Source organism: Papio anubis, chromosome 7, assembly GCF_008728515.1.
Source record: "Papio anubis isolate 15944 chromosome 7, Panubis1.0, whole genome shotgun sequence".
Classification (NCBI taxonomy): Eukaryota; Metazoa; Chordata; class Mammalia; order Primates; family Cercopithecidae; genus Papio; species Papio anubis.
In genome coordinates this window covers 90,279,515-90,303,195 of record NC_044982.1, presented here as the reverse complement: position 1 = coordinate 90,303,195, position 23,681 = coordinate 90,279,515, and the positions used below count along the sequence as shown (strand labels likewise).

General features: G+C 46.0%; 1 protein-coding gene across 2 annotated transcripts in view; it reads left to right on the top strand.

Annotated features, from left to right (window-relative positions):
- The window catches only part of IGF1R (insulin like growth factor 1 receptor), a 317,675-nt gene that overhangs the window by 44,238 nt on the left and 249,756 nt on the right, over positions 1-23,681 (top strand). For both annotated transcript variants that reach the window (XM_003901424.5, XM_021940884.2), the window contains exon 2: positions 15,065-15,610. In XM_003901424.5, the coding sequence (XP_003901473.2) occupies positions 15,065-15,610 (546 nt within the window). The remainder of the gene's footprint in view (positions 1-15,064; positions 15,611-23,681) is intronic.

Below are 23,681 nucleotides of genomic sequence, written 5' to 3'. Positions count from 1 at the left end.
AAAAGAACATTGATTGATTGAGATAGGGTCTTCCTCTGTTGTTCAGGCTGGAATGCAGTGGTGTCATCATCGTAGTTTACTATAGTCTTGAACTCTTGGGCTCAAGCAGTCCTGCTGCTTTGGCCTCCCAAAGCGCTGGGAGTATAGGAATGAGCCACTATGCCCAGCCAAGTTAAAAATATCTTAGTTTGCATTTCTCTAATTTTCAGAAGTGTATTTACCATACCCTGGAAACCTTAATGTAAGATGATGGTAAGATTGGACTTTCCAGTAACATTTGGAAACTCTGTTTAGTACCAAGCTCTGGTCAACAATATAAACAAAATTGGGGCCTACCCTCAAGGAATCAAAGCCATTATCTAAAAGCTCTTTCCCACAATACCTACCTAAGATGTTGTGCTTGGTCATATGTCCCAGCATTTAAAAATGGAGTCAGTGAGAGTCTGTTGTTTACCACCTGATACATTGGTAAGAGCTGCTTGATAGTATGGGGGCATCAGTAGGCGGGATATAGACGTAGCCACCCCCGCCCTGGATGCTAGGGGCCTCACGGTGGGGTAAGCCTGGGTGGGAGGTATGAGTGGTGGAGCAGTGGGAGACCCTGGATCCTTAGTCTCCAGCGTGATTGCATTTTGCCAAGGCTTTGTCCCATGTCCCTTTGTCCTGTGTTCCCTTTGCCCGTGGTGTTGCCTAGAGAGCATGGAGGGGCTGGTGGAGCATGTTCTGTGGTTCCCTAACCAAGGGCTGTGTGGGGAGAGCTGGCAGTGCCCCCCTGACCCCATATGAACATTCTTGCTGTCTCCTGCTGTGCCATTCAGTAACTGTAGGCTGCTGTGCTGTGGCTTGAAGATGTATTTGGTCGTGGAAGCTGGGTCCTGGATGAGCAGAATAGAGCAGGCATAGAGATGATGTTGGCCATGGGCGGGGGAGCATTCGCTTTGCCTTGGAGTAGTGCTACTTCCATGTAGGGGGGACAGGATTTACCACCCTGTTGTGGGGATTTGATGCTTTGGGTTTTGTTTTCCTTTACACCTTGAGCTTTGTTCTACAGCAGGTCCCTAGGAGGACTGGTCCACAAAGCTGCTGAATGGGGCTGCTATCCAGCAGCCCTGCCTCCCGCTGCAGAATGCAGAGGACGCTGTAGACTCGCTTGGTGGGTGCCTGGGGCTTGCTGCCTCCCTGGTGCACTGGGCACAGCGGCTTGCCTGCCTTTTGGGTTGTCTCCACCTTCCAGGGATGTTTTTGTTCCCTGATTGAATGACCTGTTTTGTTTGTTTTTTGAGATGGAGTCTTGCTCTGTCACCCAGGCTGGAGTGCAATGGCATGATCTCAGCTCACTGTAACCTCCACCTCCTGGGTTCAAGTGATTCTCATGCTTCAGCCTTCTGAGTAGCTGGGACTTCAGGTGTGTGCCACCATGCCATGCTCATTTTTGTATTTTTAGTAGAGATGGGGTTTTACCATGTTGATTAGGCTGGGCTCGAATTCCTGGCCTCAAACAGTATGCCTGCCTCGACCTCCCAAAGTGCTGGGATTGCAGGCGTGAGCCACTGCCTGGCTTGACCTCCTGTCTTCTGTTTCTGCCCACTGTCAAGGGTAGACTTCTTGAAGGCTGCACTCGTGCTATCATAAAGAGGAGTAATGGGAGACATTTCTGACTTTGTCAGCATGCTGCTTGGCAGCACCTGCCTCATTTCTGGTGACCATTTGGAAATGTGTCCTTTATCTGGTACCAAGGAACATTTACATTGATCCCTTTGCACTTAATTGGTATACTTTTATTCCTCTGGATTTTTTTTTTAAAGCATAATTGTTCTTGTCTACATGATGTAACATGCTGGTGACTTTTAAGCAAATTAACAGAGTTCGTGCTGGAGCGCAAGGGTGCAAGGAAACAAAATTGGAGGGTTATTAAAGGGGTGAGGCGGCTCCTCAAAGATGTCACTGCACCGTTCATTCATGTGTTTCTGGCCCATGGCAGGCTCATTAATCCTCTACGACAATCCATTAGCATGCCTGTCAGCCCTTCAGAGAAGATGAGCCATAGGGAGGCTTAGGGACCCCCACTTGTACTGCTGTGTGGCTCTGTGAACATCCGCACCTTCCTGGAGTGATGCGGTTGTGGCAGCCTGACTTTCCCCATTTTTTCTTTTTGGACCTCAGCCTCCGGTGCTCCTGGGCCAGACTCAGGGTGGGGGGATGCAGGTGCCAGTGACTGACACTTGGCCCCTCACACTTCACTGCCTGGTTTGCTTTAAAGGCAAGGGTTACTCATGCTTGTCTGAGCTCTCCATCTGTTTGAGAATTATATTGTTCTCAACTGGAACTTGTAAAAGAGAAAAAAAAATGTACTTCTCAATTTCCATGGAAGAATGTATAGATTTTCTGGTGGGGTGGAAACTTTCTTAGCATGAAGGGATCTTTGTGTGATCTGAGCATCAGCAATGAATAAAGAATGGGTGCGCCGAGGTCAGGGAGGCCAGCTTTCCTGTGGCTTTCAGGGGAAAGTTTGAACTGTGTGTAAGCAGTGTGTGGAAGGAACGCTAAGTGTGGAGATAATGAAGGGAATGGGATTTAATAGAAACAGGGTGTGATGAGTGGCAGTTGCCTGATGAAGTGGAAATCTTGTGTTCCAAATTTGTGAGATCCATTTCTGTCCTCTAAGGAAAGTGTTGTATGTGCAGGAGGAGTTCATGTAGTTGGGTTAGATTGTGTTTTCTGTCTTTATTTTTTTTTTCTCCCTCTATGGGTTGTGAACAAAAACAAGAATTTGATATTCCGCAGTATAGTTAACTTGTGCAAACAGTGTATGCTTTTCAGTGGAATATAAAGGCTGAAATAATAGCATTTTCCCCAGTAAGTCAGTTTTATTCCTTTACATATGGGTTATGAGATACAAAGTGAAGCTCTGTAAAGCTTTTTACAAGCTCCATATGTTGCCTTCCTTTGACAGGTCAAGGCATTGGGGTTGACAGAGGTTTCTATTCTCAGAGGCTTTAAAGAGGTGCCCATTCTGGTCAGATGGCTCTCAACATGCACGATGTGTGTGAGAGAGCCCCTCTTCCATCATATGCACCTGGCTGTAGCATCCTTGTCAGCCTTAAGAGATACTTCCAAAGAGGAATTTTCTACCCCTAGAATCATGTGAGGTCATCTCAATTTAAGCCTCAGCTCTGCTCCCTAAATTAACTGAGTGATCCCAGGTAGGTCATTTGGTCATTGTTAACCATCAGTTTCCTTAGCTGCAAAACAGAGCAAATAACACCCCAAAAGAGTTATCATAGTAAATCACATCAGGCTTATACAATCTCAGAAAGGTGCAGCTCCGCAGAAATCTTCATTATCTCTTTAGGCAGTCCAGTCTGGTTTCAAATGAATCCTACTGTCTGTTCTTACCTGAAACCACAATCTCTCACCCTGTGTTGATCTAAGTTTTCTGTTTCTGTCCCCCAGCAGGGTCATAAAGAGCCTGATCAGTCCCCCTCCTTGGAGACCTTTGTGTGCTGGGTTTCTGCAGCTGTTCTCCATGAGAAGGGACTTCTGGTCCCTGCTCCCACTTGGATGTTCTTCCACTGACTTATGTCTCTTAATGTATGGAGGCAGAAACCCAGTTTTCAGGGTCTCTCCCCTGGCCCCTTACTAAGTCTCCCTTAGGTACAGTCTAAGACTGCCTGACTTTTTCTTTTTTTTTTTTTTGGCAGCCACAACATCACATCGTCACATACAGAAATTATATCCAATTAAATCTCCTAAGTCTTTTTCACACCTCCTACATTTGTGCATTTCTTTTTTTGCACCCAAGTGTCCAAATAGCATTTATTTCCTCTCTATTGCAATTCCAATCTGTTGATCTTTTTAGCTCTTGACTCTGTCATCCAGTGTATTTGCCATTGCTCCTGGAAACTTGTCATCTTTGAATTAGATAAACATTTTATCTGTGCCATCCTTCAAGTGATTGATAAAAATGTTGAAATATACAGTACTCAGAAAGAGCCCTGTGTCCTTCCACTAGAGACCTTCCTTGGTCTATTCATTAATCAGCACTTTGGAGGGTAAATTGAACATTTACTAAGCTATTCGTATGTAGTTCATATTTCTTCACCTTGTCAACAAAGAGATTTTAGCAAGATATTGTATACAAAGTATGTGTTCCTGGAATATACCTATTAAGAAAAAATCCGTATACCAAGAAAATTGGCACATCCCCAAAACCCAGGTTATTGTGGTTTATGATGGTTTATGGCTTCTGACCCAGGGCTTCACTTTGTAGCAGTGTTTTTCTTCTGTTTTTGCCTTTGGTTGATACCACTGCTAGAGTGCAGATAAGAAAATGTTACTACCAGGAGGCCTGAGTGTTGGGCTATGATTGGCTGTCATCTGGAGCAGAGCGGGATTGAGCTGCTCGGGAGAAAGGTCTTCAGGTGATTTTTTTTTTTTTGGGAAGCTGAGCGTTCTGGTTTTAGACATCCTCTCCTGGCTGATGATGGGATTGGCCTCCATGGGGTTGCTGTCCGGCTGAGCTGGGGGACAGAGGTTCCTGTGGGTGTGGTTGGAGAAGTCCTAAATGCCGAGGTTGCCTGGTCTTAGTAGAAATTGTAGCAGGCCTCAGCGAAGAAGTCAGGGATGCGGATTGTCCTCCGGATGCTCGGATGAGCATGCAGTGAAAAAAGTACTCCTTTGGGGGAAGAGGTGAATCTGGAGGTGTTAGAGCAGAAGAGTAAATGCAGAAGTTGTAGCAGATATAAAGGCTTTGGCAAGAGTGGGAGTGATCACTGAAGGGAAGGCAGGGGCTTGCTGGGACAGGCTGGAGCAGTGATCGACCCTTGTAGTAACCCTGCTGCATTTTACAAAGGAAGAACTGTGTTGAGGTACAGATGTGCCGAACACTCAGACTTAGAAAATCAGTACAATGGGTTGTAGCTTCTGCCCTTGAATCATGTCAGTTAGTGAGAACCTGCCACAGTTCAGTTGGCAGAGTGGTTGGCTACATACAGTGTTTTAGCTCCTGCCCACTCAATACAGAGGTTGCATGCGGGCACTTGCTCTGCCACCTCTGCCTGCTTGTGGCTGTGTGCCCAGAGCCCATTTCCCTGGGGAGTCAGTGCAGCACTCCTGGGGGACTCTTCTATTTGTGTCCTAATGAATCTGACTGTGCTGGATGCAGGCCCACAGCCACACCTGGTATGGGTGGCATCTTTAAATGCCTGGCCTGTGTGTGCTGTATCTGCAGCAGAGCTGTGGTTGAACCTGCTTTCCTTCCATCTGGGTTCCCCTTCGCTCTCGGTGGTGGATGGGCTGTGTGGTCTGCCCTCAGCTGTCCACTTACACTTGTGTTAAAATGCGGCAGAACTTTCCCCCATACTGAAATTGTGGTGAAATACATATAAAACTTACCATCTTTTTTTTTTTTTTATTGAGACAGGGTGTCATTCTGCAACCCAGGCTGGAGTGCAGTGGCGCGATCTCAGCTCGCTGCAACCTCCGCCTCCTGGGTTCAAGCGATTCTCATGCCTCAGTCTCCTGAGTATCTGGGATTACAGGGGTGTGCCACCATACCTGGCTAACTTGTACTGTTAGTAGAGACAGGGTTTCACCATGTTGGCCAGACTGTTCTCGAATTCCTGGCCTCAAGTGATCCCCCAGCTTCGGCCTCCCAAAGTGCTGAGATTACAGGCATGAGCCACCACACCCGGCCTCCCTTCTTCTTCTTCTTCTTTTTTTTTTTTTTAAAAAAAGAGACGGAGTCTTGCTCTGTTGCCCAGGCTGGAGTGCCATGGTGTGATCTTGGGTCACTGCAACCTCTGTCTCCCAGGTTGAAGTGATTCTCCTGCCTCAGCCTCCCCAGTAGCTGGGATTACAGGTGCCAGGCACCACGCCTGGCTAATTTTTGTATTTTTAGTAGAGATGGGTTTTCACCATGTTGACCAGGCTGGTCTTGAACTCCTGACCTCGTGATCCACCCGCCTCTGCCTCCCAAAGTGCTGGGATTACAGGCGTGAGCCACTGGGCCCGCTGTCCTCCCATCTTAACATTTTAAAGTGTACAGTTTAAGTACATTTACACTTCTGCCCAATCAGTATCTAGAACACTTTTAATCTTGAAAAACGGAAACTCTGTACCCATTAATAACTCCCATTCTCTCCTAACCCAGCCATGGGCAACCACTTTCTGCTGTCTCTGTGAGTCTGACTGCTTTGAGTACCTATGAGCAGAATTGGCAGGATTTCTTCTTTTGTGACTGCCTTATTTCACTTAGCATAATGTCCTCAAGCTTCATCCAGCTTGTTGCGTGTGAGAGGATTTCCTTCCTGTGCATGAACTCAAATGATGCATTGACTAACCTCTGGCCATGTGGTGGGTGGTTAGTGATGGAACCAAGAGGTAGCTGGTCTCTGAATACTAGCCCAGTCCTTTTCCTCTCTAGGAAAGTCCCCAGATCAGATAGAAAGCCTCAGTATTTCAGGGAGCTTCTGTTTTGACACCACATCCATGAAGAATCACACTGCAGGGTAGGGGAACAGATGAGTGGGATTTCTACACTGTTATCAGCTAGACTTAGATAAACTGGCTAATTGAAAAGAGTACAGGTCACTTAAGGAAACTGGAGCATTGTAGGGCAAAGTAAAATGCTTTTGAAATGAGGATGTGAACTGTAACTGGAATGATGTAATGTGTTCTACAAAACGAAGCCAGTTAGAGGACAGGGGACACAGGGCTGACTTTTATTTAGGACATTTGCCTGGTTCTGAGCAGAAAGTTGAAAGTCACGAGAGAGAGAGAAGGAGCCTGGTTTTTGCAGGTGCCTGCTTAGCACGGGCCTTGTCCTAGCTTGGCTGCACCTCACAGCACCATCCTCTGGCTGTACAGTCTACCCTTCAGAGGTTTAGGGTGTTGTCTCATGCATGGTGGGTGCTAGGTGGTAGTGAGGACAGGGTGTGGGATTAGGCAGGGGCTGCCCCTCGGAAGGCCTCATGGTGAGGCGATGAGCTCTGACTCTGAGGGACTCTAGCTCCTGGTGTCCTGCTTCATCGAGAAGCCAGCCACCCATGGGAGCTGTGGATAATTAGAAAGGATTAGAGACTCCTATAAGGGTGCTTTTTGAAATATAGAGACTTAGAGAGTATTGGACTTTGGGATATTTTAAGATCAGAAAGGCATTTGGAATAACTGTCAGAGCAGATAAAGTTGTTTTTATGAAGATCCAGGAAAACAGTTGTTGCAAATACAGCTCTGCACCAATTCTGCGTCAATCTGTTTGGCTACAGATGCTTTAAGTGGAGGGGACACTGGGGCTTGTGTTCCCTTTAGTCTTTGAATTAATTCCCGTTAAAGTTTCTGTGTCTTAATTGGCATGGCAGGATAGAAACATCCTACCCATCTTTGTAAGTGCTTTGCTATATATAGCACTCTGTTTTAACATTCTGAGCCTTCAGGACTGCCCTTTATGTGTCCATTTATTTTGTTTATGTGCATGATGTAGGTGGCTCTTGTGGCAGTGAAAAACAGTGTTCACATTCAAATTACACTTAGTTTTTAATTTCTGTTCTCAGAGTTACCTCTATAATGGTAATCCCTTACATTCTTATCATTGCCTTCAGTTACTGAATGTGTTAGGTGGCCAGGATTGCTGTCTGTGTGAAATGGGAATGTACATATACAATGTAAACATTCTGATTGACACATGAAGATAAAGGGCTTAACATGAATTGTGTCTGTTTACACTTACACAGAAAATTCTACTGTAACAAACTGAAGTGTCAGTAGTGTTTGTTATCATAACATTGTTTTTTTCCTCCTTTTCTGATCTCTGATTTTTCTGTTAGGAATGAGGCCTAAAGAAACCCATGCTCTCTCTTCTCTGAGCACAAGGAGGGTATGCTCAGACCTTGAAGGGCACAGCACGGGAGGATCATGTGCTAGGGAGAGTCTGTCTCCACCCCATTTTTCTTCTGCTTTGCTTTGTTTCGTGCATAGTTTCTACGGGCTTCTTGGGGTTTTTTGAGAGAGTGAATGTCGATTTGAGAAGTAACAGGTGCACAGGCTATACCTGCACCACACTGCAGATAAGGTGGGTAGGGAGAGTAGTGACAGGTGGTGGGGTGGGTTATTCAATTACTTCCTAGGGCAGTGGGTTTCACAGGGTGCTGCTTAGGCCAGCAGCATCAGCATCACCTGGGTGCATATTAGAAACATAAATTTTGGGACCTCACCTCTTGTGTTTTAACAAGTCCTTCAAGTGGTCCTGATGCATGTTGAGGACTTTCAACACCGTCCTCCTACATGCAAAGTGAAGTTGACCTCCCACACACTTTTGTCTCAGTTTGCTTTCTAGCATCTGTCCCATTGCCTTTGTTGTGCTCCCTGCCACGTGGGCTGCACCCCTGGGGTTCTCTCAACTGCAACCAGGCATCAGCTCCAGCTGCCTCCCAGGGTGTGCTTCTGCCTCTGCTTGGAGTACCCTGCCCCCCACCCTTCCTGGCAAGACCCTGCTCATCTTTCAGGGTCCTCTCCGCTGAGAAGTCTTCCTGACTTTCTCTAAGATAAGGGAGTTGTGGGGCCCTGTCTTTGTGTTCCCAGGGTTCTGTCCATTGTTCTATTAAAACTTTTCTTTCATTTAATTTGCCACTTGGTAGAGGGATGGTTGCTCTGTCTTCCTTGTGCAAAATTCAGTGATACACTAATCCTCTCTTAACCTCTTAAATCATTTTGACTTTCACAGAGGGATAGTGTCTAGAGAGGGTTTTTGTTGTACTAAGTTATTGGTTCCAAAGGATTCATTTTAAGAGAAGTAAAGAACTATTATAGTGTGCTGCTTACTGAGACAAAATCGGCTTCTCATATAAGCCCAAAGGTTTTGTTACGTTGGGTTTTACCATCAAAATTAAAGATGATGATTGGTTCACTAATGTGTTTTACCTTCACAGTGTGCCTGTAGACCTGTAGTAAAAGAAGGCTAATTATGTTTCCCAACGTCTTTTATTTCCAACTGTAAGCTAAGCCTATCCCTTTTCTTTTTCTTTTTCTTTTTTTTTTTTTTTTTTTTTGAGACGGAGTCTCGCTCTGTTGCCCAGGCTGGAGTGCAGTGGCCGCATCTCAGCTCACTGCAAGCTCCGCCTCCCGGTTTCTATTCTTCCCTGCCTCTTTAGCCTCCCGAGTATTGGATCAGGCCCCACCTCGCTACAAGGTTTTTTTTAGACATTTTTAGTAGAGAGGGTTTTACCATGTTAGCCAGGATGGTCTCATCTCCTGACCTGATCCGCCTGCCCTCAGCCTCCCAAAGTGCTGCTGATTACAGGCGTGGAGCCACCAGCGGCCCGGGCCTTTTCTTTTTTTTTTTTTCCTTTTTTTTATTTGAAACTGAGTCTCACTCTCAACGGCTGGCGTAGTGGCACGATTTCTCAGCTCACTGCAAGCTCGGCCTCCCCGGCTTCACGCATTCTCTTGCCTCAGCCTTCCGAGTGCACCACACCCGTCATTTTTTTCTGTATTTTTAGTAGAGACGGGGTTTCACCATGTTAGCCAGGGATATCTCGACTCTGACCTCGTGATCCGCTCACCAGCCTCCCAAAGTGCTGGGATTATGGCTACTTCTCACCGCTACCAGCCAACCTATCCCATATTTTTAAAGAAGAGACTATAGTTATCCATTTGCCAATGCAGTAACTATAACATTCTTTAATGGAACTGTTGACAGAAGGATAATCAATAATTTTACTAATTCATGCCACCCTCCTTTGTTGTATATTAGTAATATTTACATTGGGGCAACAAAATAGATCAGTATTTCCATTAATATTTACTTAATAACAGCTATTAAAAGTTATTACTGTTTGCAGTAACACAGAAGCACTTACCTGATTCTTATGCCAGCTTCTATAGGGTAGGTAGTGACAGCTGGTTTTGCAGGTGAGGAAGATGAGATTTAGAGGTGAGGTGTGTCTGCCTGAGGGCAGGAGCTGGTAAAGGGCACTCCGGGCTCATGGGAGTCACGCTGTTTTTCTTTTTCTAGGACCACAAGGCTATGTCTAAGATATAAGTTACAACTCTCATGTAGCTCTTCCAAATACTTAGATACACAGCTTTGGGGAGTTTTCTCAGCCAAATGCTTTTCATTAGCCCTTCTCATATTAACATTTAGGTCTTAGGGATTTATTTTCAAAATATGTATAGCTTGTATAAGCCATTCACCTAAGTTCTTAGAGCAGACATTCTGCCTCTTGATCTTTAGAAAATACCTAGGAGTATTTTGTTAACAGTGCTCATTTCAACTGAAAGGCTTCATTTTAAAATTTAATTTAATTTAATTTTTAAATTATTTTTTGAGACAGACTCTTGCTCTGTGTCTCCCAGGCTGGAGTGCAGTGGTATGATCTTGACTCGTTGCAACGTCTGCCTCCTGGGTTCAAGTGATTCTCGTGCTTCAGCCACCCAGGTAGCTGGGATTACAGGCGTGTACCACCACCCCTGGCTAATTTTTGTATTTTTAGTAGAGATAGGGTTTCAAACTCTTGGCCTCAAGCAGTCTACCTGCCTTGGGCTCCCAAGATGCAGGGACTACAGGTGTGAACCACTGTGCCTGACTTTTTAGGCTTTCTTTAAAATGGCATCTTTTGGCCAGATGTGGTGGTAATGCCAGCACTTCTGGAGGCTGAGGCTGGAGGATTGCTTGAGCCCAGGAATTGGAGATCAGCCTGGGCAACATAGGGAGACCCTCTGTCTGCCAAAAAATTAAAAACAAAAAACAAACACAAAAAAACCCCCTAGGTGTTACGGTGTACCCCTGCGGTCCCAGCTACTTGGGAAGCTGAGGTGGAAGGATTGCTTGAGCCCAGGAGGTTGAGGCTGCATTGAGCCATGATTGTGCTGCAGCACTCCAGCCTGGATGACAGAGTGAGACCATGTCTAAAAATCAATTAAATAAAATGACATCTTTGTAGAAGTGAATTTTACCCAGGTACCAAGCCCCTGCCTGTCCCTCCCAACTCCCTTCCCTGCCTCCCAGCACCCCCATCTGTTTTGGTTCTGCTGTTGCCATTCTCTGGCTTTGGGGACTTGCTGAAGCCCCACTGTCCCCATCTTCCAGCTGTACCCCTTCTCTCTGCTTCCCTGCTTGTCTTATTCTTTACAGGGCTGCCTGGGATTTCACATTCCTAAAGTTTTTGGGTTTGTTTTTGGATCATGCCAATATCAGTTCTTTTGAGAAGGGAGAAAGGGTATTTTGCATTTTCCTTTTAATCATCAGTGAGTAGCCACAAAGGGTGTGTCTTTCCCTCCTGTGCTGTGTTTACTGTGTACTCCCTCGGTGCATGAATTATTTCATGGCACCAGTGGAGCATGTTTTATTCTCTTTCCTGTTTGTGGCTTGCACCTCCTGAATGCTGCTATCATTCATGGTCCAGCTTGATTTTCTTTTTCACTGTTTCTATCACAGAACATCCTGAAGACCAATGGTGTCAGTCATAGGATCCAAAACAGCTGGTTCCTAGGCCCTGCCTCATGCTCTGTGGCTTGGGCTTGTCTTTTCTTCCAGAATAAGTGGGTAACTTCTTCCTGCTTTTTTTCTCTTTTCTTCGTAAATGGGAGGAAAAGTGTCGAGTATGGAGACCGCCCTTTCATTTGGAGGAAATTCACAGTTCCAGCTCTGTAGCGTGGCGTCTCTTAACTAGTGGTCAACACTGGCTGTGGAAGGGGGGCCAGATGGCAAAGTGAAGCAGATTCTTTCCTCGTGTCTGTAGTTTGATTGCAGTATGAAGTTCAGCTTGCTTCAGTCTATGTCTTCATGTTCTTCCACTAGGTACTGAATTTTGTGATCTGTTGGAAATAACAAGTAAATAGATGCCTAACACTTTATACAGATTGAGTATCTCTAATCCAAAAATCCAAAATCCAAAATGCTCCAAAAGTTTCAGCTTTTGACATGATACCACAAGTGGAAAATTCCACACCTCACCTCATGTGACGGGTCACAGTCAAAACTCAGGCGCACGACCCACAGTTAATTTAGTGTCCCCAAGGGAAAAAAGACCCTCCTGGCCCCCTTCAGATGTGATGTGTCTTTTCCACACATGCCCAGATTCCCTCAAACACCTCCACAAAGGGTAATAAAATGGTTCATTGTACACAAACTTTGTTTCATGCACAAGATTATTAAAATATTATATAAAATGAGCTATTAGAGAAGTGAGAAGAGAAATGAGAGGTAGGGAGGGAGGAGTTGGGGGACAGTTGGGGGAATAGTTGAAGGTAAGGTGTTTAGGCCAAGCTCTGAGGAGGTGACGTTTGAGTGGAGACTCACATGGTCAGAGAATGGGGCAACCTCCTGAAGGAGCAGAAGCACTGTGGGCAGCAGGGTATTGAGCAGAGGAGGAGCTCAGTGTGTTGGAGGTTGGCGACTCCTATGGAGTCTTGTGGGATGGTGTTGGAACAGGGATGGACCGTGGGGAGGCTGGATCATGGGGAATATGTTGCTTTAGGCCAAGCTGGAGATGATGGTGGCTCTGATCAGAGCTAAAGTATTGGAGACACACAGACACTGAATGAATGATGAAGTTCACTCATTCTGCATGTGTCCCATGTGATGCATCCAAGTACTGTTTTAGGCACACCAAGTACTGTTTTAGCACACCAAGTACTGTTTTAGCACACCAAGTACTGTTTTAGGCACTGGGGATATAATAGTGAACCAACTGGATCTGCCATTGTGTTGGTAGTGATGAGAGAGACCATGAGAAGAAAGGCCAGAGCCATGTCCTGCAGAGGGTGGTGTACTTTGGGAGGGAAGTGTGTGGGGTTGTCGAGGAACAGTGTGCTGCTCAGGGAGGAATGAGGTGGGACAGCCTTGTGGGAAGAGCAACCAAGATTCTCATAGGCTTGGGAGCTTGAACCCTGAGGTCTATTGCTGGACTAAATATGTGAGGTGTGAGAGGAGAGAAGAATCAGGAATGACTCTTTGATTTTTAACATGAGCAACTCAGAGAATGAGAGTACTATAGTTTAGAAGCTTGGAAGGTGGATTTTGTGGGGGAATGAATGAGTTATTAGACCCCTCAGTGGATATACTTAGATGGATATATACATTAGAGCTCAGAAGAGTCTGGACTAGTGACATGAATTTGATCATCATCTAGAGTATGAGTGGCACAGGAAGCCACTTGTGTGGATGAGGTGACAGAGGAAATGGTTGAGGATAGCAACCAATATTTAGAGGCAAGGTAGAAGGCAGAGCAGTGTGGAATCAGGGAAGCCGAGAGCTTCCCTCAGCACAGTGGCACGAAGCTTGGACACCACCTCTTGTCTGTCCTGCTTAATTCCATTCACATCTAGAGTGGACTTGCTGTGTGCACACCGCTGACCACCTGCCTCATGTGACAATTGTTCCTCATGGATCTAGCCCCTTGCCTTTACCATGAGCCTCCTCAGAGGTCAGGGCACTGCCTGTTATTATTTCTCATGGTGTCATACACGTTGGGTGCTTCCCAAATTAATTACATCCATCAGAAAACTTCAGTCTATCTGAGAAGCTTTAATGGTGGACTTGGGGATTATTAAATCCTAAAAAAGGTTATAACAAAAAGTTTTCTTGGTGTGTGTCTGTGCCTAGAATTTAGAAAATAAGTCATCCAGTACTGAGGCCATTTTATGAAAAGCCTTTAAAATCTACAAATGCATTGGCCCAGCAATTCTACTTCTAGGGATTTATCCTAAGAAAATAGTCTTGGGTATCTGCCAAGAATGTTCACTGGAGTGTTGTTTATAATGTGCAAAACAGGGGCTAACCTAAATGTCCAGCAATAAGGGATTGGTTAAAAAAAAAAAAGCCTCATGGTGTGTATTCATACCCTGGAATTACTGTCCCCTTAAAATGATGATGTAGAAGGACATGTATTGACTTAGTAGAATATTAAGTGAAGGAAGTGTGTTTACAAATGTCATATTTTTGTCTGATTTCACTTGCCTTCAGTTATAGAGAGTGGATAATTGGCATAGTATTAACATTGTTTATCTTGGAATATTGAGATCGTTGATGATTTTTACTGTTTTTTTTTTTGTTGTTGTTGTTATTACCTCTAAACTCTCTGTAGGAAGCATGCTTTCTTGATCAATAAAACTCTTAAAGTTGGAATTTATGCTTCTTTTATTCATAAAAAAATCATGTTTTTAATCTTAGGTTATCCTTTATGTTTACATTAATGCAGATATGGGGAGAACACAGTCTACCCGGCTCATGTCGAATATGCGTTTTGGAGTCCCCACTTTCCAGGTCACAGTGACAGTTTTCCAGTATAGAGTAGACTGATTGCCCTGTACCCTTCAGGCAGGGTGTAGTAGTAAGTTATTGATAGTTGGCTGCTGAGCTGTTGCTCAGGCCTTGGCAACTGACACTCTGCAGAAGGGACCAGGAGTGTGCAGTGGTGGAGTCGGGCTGGCCTGGGTTGCAGATTTAACTTTCGCCTGTCCCTCTGTGTGCCCCTGGGCTGTAAGTTTTAGTTTGCAAGGTTGACGGGGATGGCCTCTCCCATAGTCGGTTGGTGTGTGCTGCACAGTCTGTCCCAGAATGAATGCCAGCTAACTGGTTAGCCACCTAGACTGTCAGTCTGCAACCCACAGCTTTGCCGTGAACGATTGAACCTTATTTCTTTTTTCTTTTTTTTTTTTCTTTTTTGAGACGGAGTCTTGCTCTGTCACCCAGACTGGAGTGCAGTGGCGCAATCTCAGCTCACTGCAGGCTCCGCCTCCCGGGTTCACGCCATTCTCCTGCCTCAGCCTCCCGAGTAGCTGGGACTACAGGTGCCCGCCACCATGCCCGGCTAATTTTTTGTATTTTTAGTAGAGATGGGGTTTCACTGTGTTAACCAGGATGGTCTCAATCTCCTGACCTAGTGATCCGCCCGCCTCGGTCTCCTAAAGTGCTGGGATTACAGGCGTGAGCCACCACACCTGGCCAAACCTTATTTCTTTAATAATAATACAGGATTCCTAAAAACCAACTGTATTATTGTTGGAAAAATAGTTTTAAAAATTATTTCCTTTTAACTGAGACGTTTACCCTCTTGTCTCCCTTCAGTCTGTGGGCCGGGCATCGACATCCGCAACGACTATCAGCAGCTGAAGCGCCTGGAGAACTGCACGGTGATCGAGGGCTACCTCCACATCCTGCTCATCTCCAAGGCCGAGGACTACCGCAGCTACCGCTTCCCCAAGCTCACGGTCATCACCGAGTACTTGCTGTTGTTCCGAGTGGCTGGCCTAGAGAGCCTCGGAGACCTGTTCCCCAACCTCACGGTAATCCGCGGCTGGAAACTCTTCTACAACTACGCCCTGGTCATCTTTGAGATGACCAATCTCAAGGATATTGGGCTTTACAACCTGAGGAACATTACTCGGGGGGCCATCAGGATTGAGAAAAATGCTGACCTCTGTTACCTCTCCACTGTGGACTGGTCCCTGATCCTGGATGCAGTGTCCAATAACTACATTGTGGGAAATAAGCCCCCAAAGGAATGCGGGGACCTGTGTCCGGGGACCATGGAGGAGAAGCCGATGTGCGAGAAGACCACCATCAACAATGAGTACAACTACCGCTGCTGGACCACAAACCGCTGCCAGAAAAGTAAGAATGATGCTGACTGCTGCTTTCTCTCTGCTTCTCTCTCTTCTCTCCTTCTCCTCCTTGACCTCCCTTCTCTTCTGAATGCACGAGTTCCACTGGGCAGGGTGCAGTCGTGTTGCATTTAGGAGGTGGCACGCCTGCTGTGCGGAAGTGGTTCCCAGCGGGGGTCTTGGTTGGCTTTCCTTTGCATCTGGGACTCTTGGATTGCGGGACTGTGGCATGGCTGGAGGCCATCATGGCTGCTGTCAAGACTATTCAAATCACATGTTAGAAATAATCCACCACACTCCTGGGCTAGAAACTTGCTGACCTTCAGCTTTGAATTCCTGATGAGAAAAGGTGACCTGGTGTGCTTGGAAGTCCCTGAGCCTTGACAGCTGGGGGCTGCTTATGTGTCAGCTCTTTCATCCTTTGTGCAAAGTGATATTTTTTGTTCTGCATGACTTCCTTAGTTTGAATGGACTTGGAATATGGTTAACTAAAGGGAAAGTAAAGCACTCACTCATATCCTATGAAAGCAGTCCTTGGGTCCTAGTGATGATGTTATGATGCTCAGGTGTCCTGGTTATGTCAGAGCACCTGGCCCAGGTGGGAGACCTCTGGACCCATTTCCACAAGTCCCAGGTTCAAGCTGTACTTGCAGTTAGCTGTGTAGCAGGGTGCATTTTTAAATCTCTGGGATTCTGTTTTTGTTCTTTTATACCTGTTTACTGAACAGTTGTGAAAATCTTAAGAATTCACAAGTGAAGGAATTTTGGAAAGTGTTTATTGCTCTGGGGGTCAGAGAGTGGTATTTTGAAGTTCTTGTATATTTATCTGCAATATGCTTATTTTCCCTTGAGAATAACTGAGCTCTTGCCTTCATGTGATCAATTCCTTGAGAGCCAGGCTGTTTGGTATTAAAATGTGACGCTGAGCCTTCACCTTATTGCATTCAGCAATATTTACATATATTGGCTAGGAAGCTTTTCCTCACTAGTTGGAAGTCAATGTGTTAGCTATAAATAGCTATTATTTAAGTGTTGGCCCAGTTAAATATGCAAGGAACCCATGTTCTACAGTTACAAAGAGCCAAGAAACCCCAAATTGTTAGACTTGCCTAAAATAAATAAAAGGTGAGACCCCACGGAGGTGAAGTGTGTAAAATAAAGGCCAGACCTCAGAGGTAGCCCTTACTTCAGTTCCCCTTCAGCCAGGCCCGAGGAAGGAAAAGGATCTGTGTACCCTGATCTGCCACACACATTTATACTCTGCAGAATTGGATCAGTGTGTATGTGAACATTGATTAGTAAGGGCAGGGGTCCCACTGGCTGCAGCCAGTACCTCGTAGAGCTCTGAGAATGCAGTCAGGCCACTTTAAGGTTGGCCAGAGTTGGAGGGAGATCTTATGGTAAAGTCACTTGTGTGATTGATTAAAACTGCCTTATCATTAAGTTACCCACTGGTTTGAGAAAACAACAAAATAATGTTTTTTAAATAACCTTGACATTTAAAACTTTTATCTGAAAAGTAAAAGGTGTTATCAAGGGAGGCAGCATGGAGTAGAAGAGAGATGTTGAACGTAGTGATGAGGGCCAGGAATGACCTTGGATGAGCCAGCCCCTCTGGGCTGTAGTTGGGCTTTTATAGACTATTTCTAGGGCAGTCGGTACATCCCTTAGCGGTGATCATATATGGGCATGAGGATGTTTTGAAAACTCATAAGCTCTTTACAAAAGGGACGTGCCGTATGAAACGTCATTAAGTGGGGAGTTGTTCAGGAACTAGGTAGGTAGTTACTTTGGGCTTGCCATGGGTTTTCGGCTGTTTCTGATCAGCTACTTATTGAAGACCCCTGGAATAGGGGTGAGGCCTGCATTCTGGATCCAAGTCTAAGAGGGGCAACTAGAAATGAGCAAGTTATTTAAATTGCTTGGGCTTCGGTTTCTTCATATGTGGAATGGGGTAAGGCCTGCCTTCCTCATAGGGCTGTTGGAAGATGAAAAGGATAAAGGAGAAGCACCGTGGAAAGGTAATGATGGTTAGAAGTTGGGCTCTGCTGGTGACAGACACCTTGATAACACCTGTTGGTTGGTCACCTGCTTCCCCAAGGCCATGTCCTGCAGCCTTCTTGACCATCCCAGCCCTGCTGATGTTCGTTGTGATTTCACAATGGAGTACTTACATAAAATTCATAACTGCTTTCAGGGAAATTTACTTCCCTTCTTCTTGTCCTGAAAACTCAGGCATGGGCATATTTCTTGGAGATTTTCTAGTTGAATCAGAACTTTCTCTTGGTTTGCATAGATTCCATTTAGACCTGCATTGTCTAGTGTGGTAGCGGCTTATTGAGTAAGCCACATGGCTTATTGAGTACTTGAACTGTGGCTTGTCCAAATTGGGACTGCTTTAGGTGTAAAATATGCACTAGATTTCCAAGACATATAGGAAAAACCCTGTACACCATTTCATTAATAATTTCTATGTTGATTACATGTTGAAATATAACATTTTGGATATATTAAAGTAAAATGTGTTCTTAAAATAAATTTCAGCTGCCTGTTTCTTTTTAATTCTTTTTTTTTTTTTTTGAGATGGAATTTCGTTCTTGTCATCCAGGCTGGAGTGCAGTGGCGCGATCTCGGCTCACTGCAACCTCTGCCTCCTGGGTTCAAGTGATTCTCCTGCCTCAGCCTCCTGAGTAGCTGGAATTACAAGCATGTGCCACCATGCCCGTCTAATTTTTGTATTTTTACTAGAGACGGGGTTTCACCACCATGTTGGCCAGGCTGGTCTCAAACTCCTGATCTCCGATGATCCGCCTGCCTCAACCTCCCAAAGTACTGGGTTTACAGGCGTGAGCCACCATGCCCGACTTTTTAAATTCTTAATGTGGCTACTTGAAAATTTGAAATTACAGATGTGACTTGCATTCTGTGTTGGTAAGCTGCTTGAGAGCATTTCTTTTAACAGCAGGAGTTCTTCCCCTCATCATCTTTTTGGCTGAGTGGTCACTGCAGTGCTGACAGCCTGCACCTCTCCAGCCAGAACCCTTAGGAATCATTTGGGGAGCTCCGTGTAGGGCATTGAGAGTCCAGGCAGAATGGCTACCTTGAGTTCAACATAAGTGTTAAGATGGCCATTTGAAAAGATTAAGCACAGAAGAGTCCCATTCAGTTAATCTTCCGTTGGCTGGCTGTAGAACTAAGGAGAACATCTGGAGAAACATGTCAAGGGTGTGTGTGAAATCGTTGAGCCTACTTGATTTTGTCATGCTGATGCACAGTTTTCACTTGGCACTGTCCTTTAAACTCCTTCTGTGCCATGACTCTGCAGTGCCTGGCAGCGTAGTAGACTCTACTCCCACTATGGACGTGATCCCTCTGTGGTTTCTCTGCACACTTCTGTATTTCTCAGTTCTTTTTGGATTTGGGAGTGGATTTTATACATTTTTGAGTCATTCCTAAAGGGCAATTGACCCTTAAAGAACTGTGTACAGCACTTTCCTTTCAGTAAGAACATAGTTGTGTGCCATCCCCTGACATGTGGTGTGGTTGATTCCTCTTCCCTTGTCTTCTGAAACCACCCTCTTATGAGTCTCTTCCTGCCCCCACAGCTGCTGCTTCTCTGTCTCCCTTCCCTCAGTCTGGCTTTTAATAGTGGTCCCCTGACATAGTCCATTCAGGCTGCTGTAACAAAATCCCATACCCTGAGTGGCTTACACACAACAGAAATACTGCTCACAGTTCTGGAGGCTGGAAGTCCAAGTTCAAGGTGCTTACCAGATTAACTGTCTGGGGAGGGCCCACGCTCTGGTTCACAGACAGCACCTTTTCACTGTCTTCACATGTTGGAAGGGGTGAGGGTTTTTTTTTTCTGGCCTCTTTTTTAAAGGGCACTAATCCCATTTGTGAGGGCTCCACCCTCATGACCTAATCACCTCCCAGAGCCATCACATTGGGGATTAGGTTTCAACATAAGAATTTTGAGGGGACGTAAACATTCAGATCATAGCATGGCTGGAGTTCTATCCTGGGCTCTCTTTTCACTTTCCTTGTTCTCATCTCATCCACTGGTAACTTCATTGCCTCCTGTTTCCATCTAAACTTCCAAATATCTCCAGCCCAGAACCCTTTTGAGCCCAGGACCTGTCATTCATATCAGACCACCATGAGCATTTCACTACAGCGTCTGATGGTCTTCCCTGTTTCCTCACTTTTGCCTATTTTTTTTCTTTTCTGTTCCCTCTTCAGTGGGCCACACTCTTGTTCCCCTGATTCTTATGTCAGGAATGTGAGTGTCCTTTGGACACTTCCTTCTCCAGTTGCATACCAGGCCTTTTCCCTCCTGAATGGAATGGAAATGCTGCTTCAGCTGCCCTCCTCTGCTCCTCCCCCTTACAGCATTGACATAGCCTCTCTCTGCTTTGTGCCCTGTGGTTCCACCGAGCACTGGGGAGCTTTCCAGTATGCTTTTTTTTTTTTTTTTGAAGAAAGAGTCTCGCTCTGTCACCCAGGCTGGAATGCAGTAGTGCGATCTTGGCTCATTGCAACCTCCGGTTCCCAGGTTCAAGTGATTCTACTGCCTTAGCCTCCTGAGTAGCTAGGATTACCGCGCCACCACACCCAGCGAATTTTTGTATTTTTAGTAGAGACGGTGTTTCACCATGTTGACCAGGCTGGTCTCGAACTCCTGACCTCAGGCGATCCACCTGTCTTGGCCTCCCGGTGTGCTGGGATTACAGGCATGAGCCACTGCGCCCGGCCATCCAGTGTGCACTTTGGACTGATGTGCTTCCCTACCTGAAATCCTGTAGCAAGTCCCTATAGGATAGGCATGTGGTACAGCGTGAAGCTCCTGAGTGGTCAACAGCTACCCCATGACAACATGCCACACTCCATGTGCCACTCCCTCCCGCCTGCCTGCCGAGTCCTTGGCCCCCGTGGTGCTCTCCCGTGCTGACCAGCCGGCACGGCTCACCTGGCCGAACTCTAGCCTTGCCTTTTCCTCTCAAGGATGTAAGGGCTCTGCAGATTTCAGGAGGCCTGTCTCCCAGCACCTGACGGGACACTTTGTGCCCCACTGTAAATTCTGGGTGTATCCTCCAGTGTATGCTGTCACCCCAAGGGCAAGCACTACGTCTGCTTTGTGAAGGGTTCATTGTTAGGAAGATACATTTTCCCCTTGAGCGAGAGTAGCATATTGTGGCAGTCTTCAGTGAGCCAGTTGTGCCAGGATTATGAAATGCAGATGTTTACCATGTCATTGTTGCTGTCATTGCTGCTGAGGAGTACTGACCAAAATCATCTGCAACTCTTAGTTGAAAGAGAGGACCACTATGGTGGGTAGCTCTTTTCTTTCCTGCCATTGTCGGGATGATTACAGGTCAAAGATGATGGAGTAGTATGGAAATTGTCTGAAAGGTTGAAGCTTGGCGCGTGAAGCCATTCATGACTTTGTAAGGCAGTTATGCTGAAGGCCAGTTCTGTGCTGGTAGGGACAGAGGTGAATCCTCCTGAGTGCCTGTGGTTTTCTTATTTCCCGGTGAATTTGCCTAAGTGCCTGTTGTTTGCTTGCCATGGAGCCTTTCTGGTATTTCATTTCAGGTGCAGATGCCCACCTTCCCAAAAAAACCCCCAACAAAACCTAAGACCTTACTGCAACCAAGTCTCCAAGTACTTTTTAACCCATTGGGATCGAATAGCCTGTGGTCTACTCAGGTCACCCTGAGTGCGTGTGAGAAGGCCTGGGCTTTGCCAGGAAATCTGGGAAGGCAGGGCCGGGCTGTGTTGGAACCTGGCTTAGCTGTTGGGGCAGCCTCATTTCAATTAGAAGGGCATTGACTGGGAGCAGCAGTCCTGGAGTTTGTTGCATTTCCTGTTGCCCTCAAAATGAGAAACCAGGAAAATAGCAGATTGGAGCCTTTGAGAAGGCAGTAAATGGCTGTTTTTATTGACAAAAGGAAAACATTTTACTGCCATCTCACTGATGGCATCTCACTGACTTAAAATGAAGGCAGGTTGTAGTTTAAAAAAAAAAAGTGTACTTTTTCCCCCCTACATATTCTTATATTCTTGTTTATCAGCCACTGCTCATAAGGGCAGTGTTGTCTTGTGGAGTAGAGGCACTGTCTTTCCCTCATTTTCCTATGTAGGTTGGTATGGCTGACCTGCTAGATCAAGGTGGAGGACCTGTTTAAGAATGTGTAAATTTAAGGCTGGGAGCAGTGGCTCACACCTGTAATCCTAGCATTTTGGGAGGCTGAGGCAGGATGATCGCTTGAGTTCAGGAGTTCAAGACTGGCTTGGGCAACATGGTGAGACCTTGTTCATATAAAAAAATTTAAATAATTAGCTGGTTGTGGAGGCGTGTGCCTGTAGTCCCAGCATTTTGGGAGGCTGAGATGGGAGGATCGCCTGAGCCTGGGGAGACGGCGGTTGCAGTGAGCTGTGGTTGTGCCGCTGCACTTCAGCCTGGGTGACAGAATGAAATCCTGTCTGGGGAAAAAAAAAAAAAGAAAGAATTTGTAACTTTAAGTTTTATGGCTAGCTTTGAGAAAGGAAAATAATAAAAAAAAGAATGTGTAAGTCACCTGCTGGATGGCGGGAAGAGGGACACATTGTCTTTGTAGTGAAACTTCACTCATGTGATGTGTAGTATTTCATCTTAACTTTTTTTTTTTAACTTAAGCTACTTGTGAAGAGCTGAGATGTTTCTGTTAAGCACCGTGTGGTCTGCGCCAGTCTCCTGCAGGCCATTGTTCCCCAGACTGCTAAGACGATCATGACACAGGCCTGCATTTTCAGGTGGACCCTTGGGAGGGGCTTGTGGACCCTGAAGGAGAAGGCAGCCAGGAGAGGGGTATCTGGCTTTGTGTTGTTGGTAGGAACTTGTCTCGGTTATCCTGGAAGGCCTCTGCTCTGGTCAGCTGCTCCCAGTGTGGGGGTGATCTTTATTTAGAAGGGGGTCACATGCCCCCAGGCCTCATTGCAATGCCTTTTTTAGTCAGGCGTGGAGCTCACATTTTGTTCTGCCTGTTTGCCGACCCCTGTTGCCAAGATGGTGAAGCAGTTTGTGTCCAAGTTCCCTGGGACCTGGCTTAGCCCACCTCCTTTCTTGGGACGTGTGCCTTGTGCCTCAAAGACTTTGCTTTTGGCTAATTGTCATGTAATGATGGTGTCACTATCCTGGGCCCCCTTCAGAAGTTTTTAATAGGGATCTCATCTAAGAGACCAAAAGCTTTCAGAATGACTGTCTTAGAGTGATTTTTGCAATGCCAGGTATTTGGAAAATATCTGGAGCCCCTTCAGCTCTCACCAGTTAAACCTATTTGTACAATCGTTCTGGTTTCTTCCTGTGCTTGAAAAGCCTCTTTGTTGTGTTAATACCTCTGTCTTGCTTTCCTCATGTGTATGCCAGTGTGACATTCTCGGCAGAGTGGGGATGACGTGGAGCGTGTGGGCCCGTGGTTAATCTTGTCCTGAATTGCCTTGCTCAACTTGCGTGTATAGGGTGGTTCAAAAGTTAAGTTTGGCTGGTGGTGAAGTTGGAAGCATCACTTAGAAACACGCCTCCTTTGGGCATATGGTGTGAATCAGGGACTCTGGCTATAAAAGGTGGGGTCTCTGAGCACCATCCTAGTTGCAGCGTTCCCCTGACTTGGAGGTAGCGAGAGACAGCCAAGGTGTTCGTTCCAGGGAGGCTGCTGGGTGGGAGATGGGATTTTTCTGTCTGTGGCACAGGCAGTATTAAGTAGAGCAGGCTGGTTAAATCACATTTTAAGTAAAAACCAAAGTGCACAGATGATCGGCAGAACTTCTGGGGGATAAGAAGCTGCTTTCCTTGAAGAAGTTCGCCTCCAAACCAGCGCCCATGGCTCGGCAGCCAGCATGGCAGCCCCAGAGGTGCATGGGACTTGGGCATATGAGGCTGGTGGGGGACAGGGACAGCTGGGTCCAGCATTGCCATTCCCAGGGATGGTTGCCACGTCTTCTGTCTGCCCTGTCCTTCCATTTCCTTTCTTTGAACTCGGGGGGCTTGCATCGGACTACCTGTGCCATTTCCTCAAACTCTAAAATTGAGTAAGTTACCG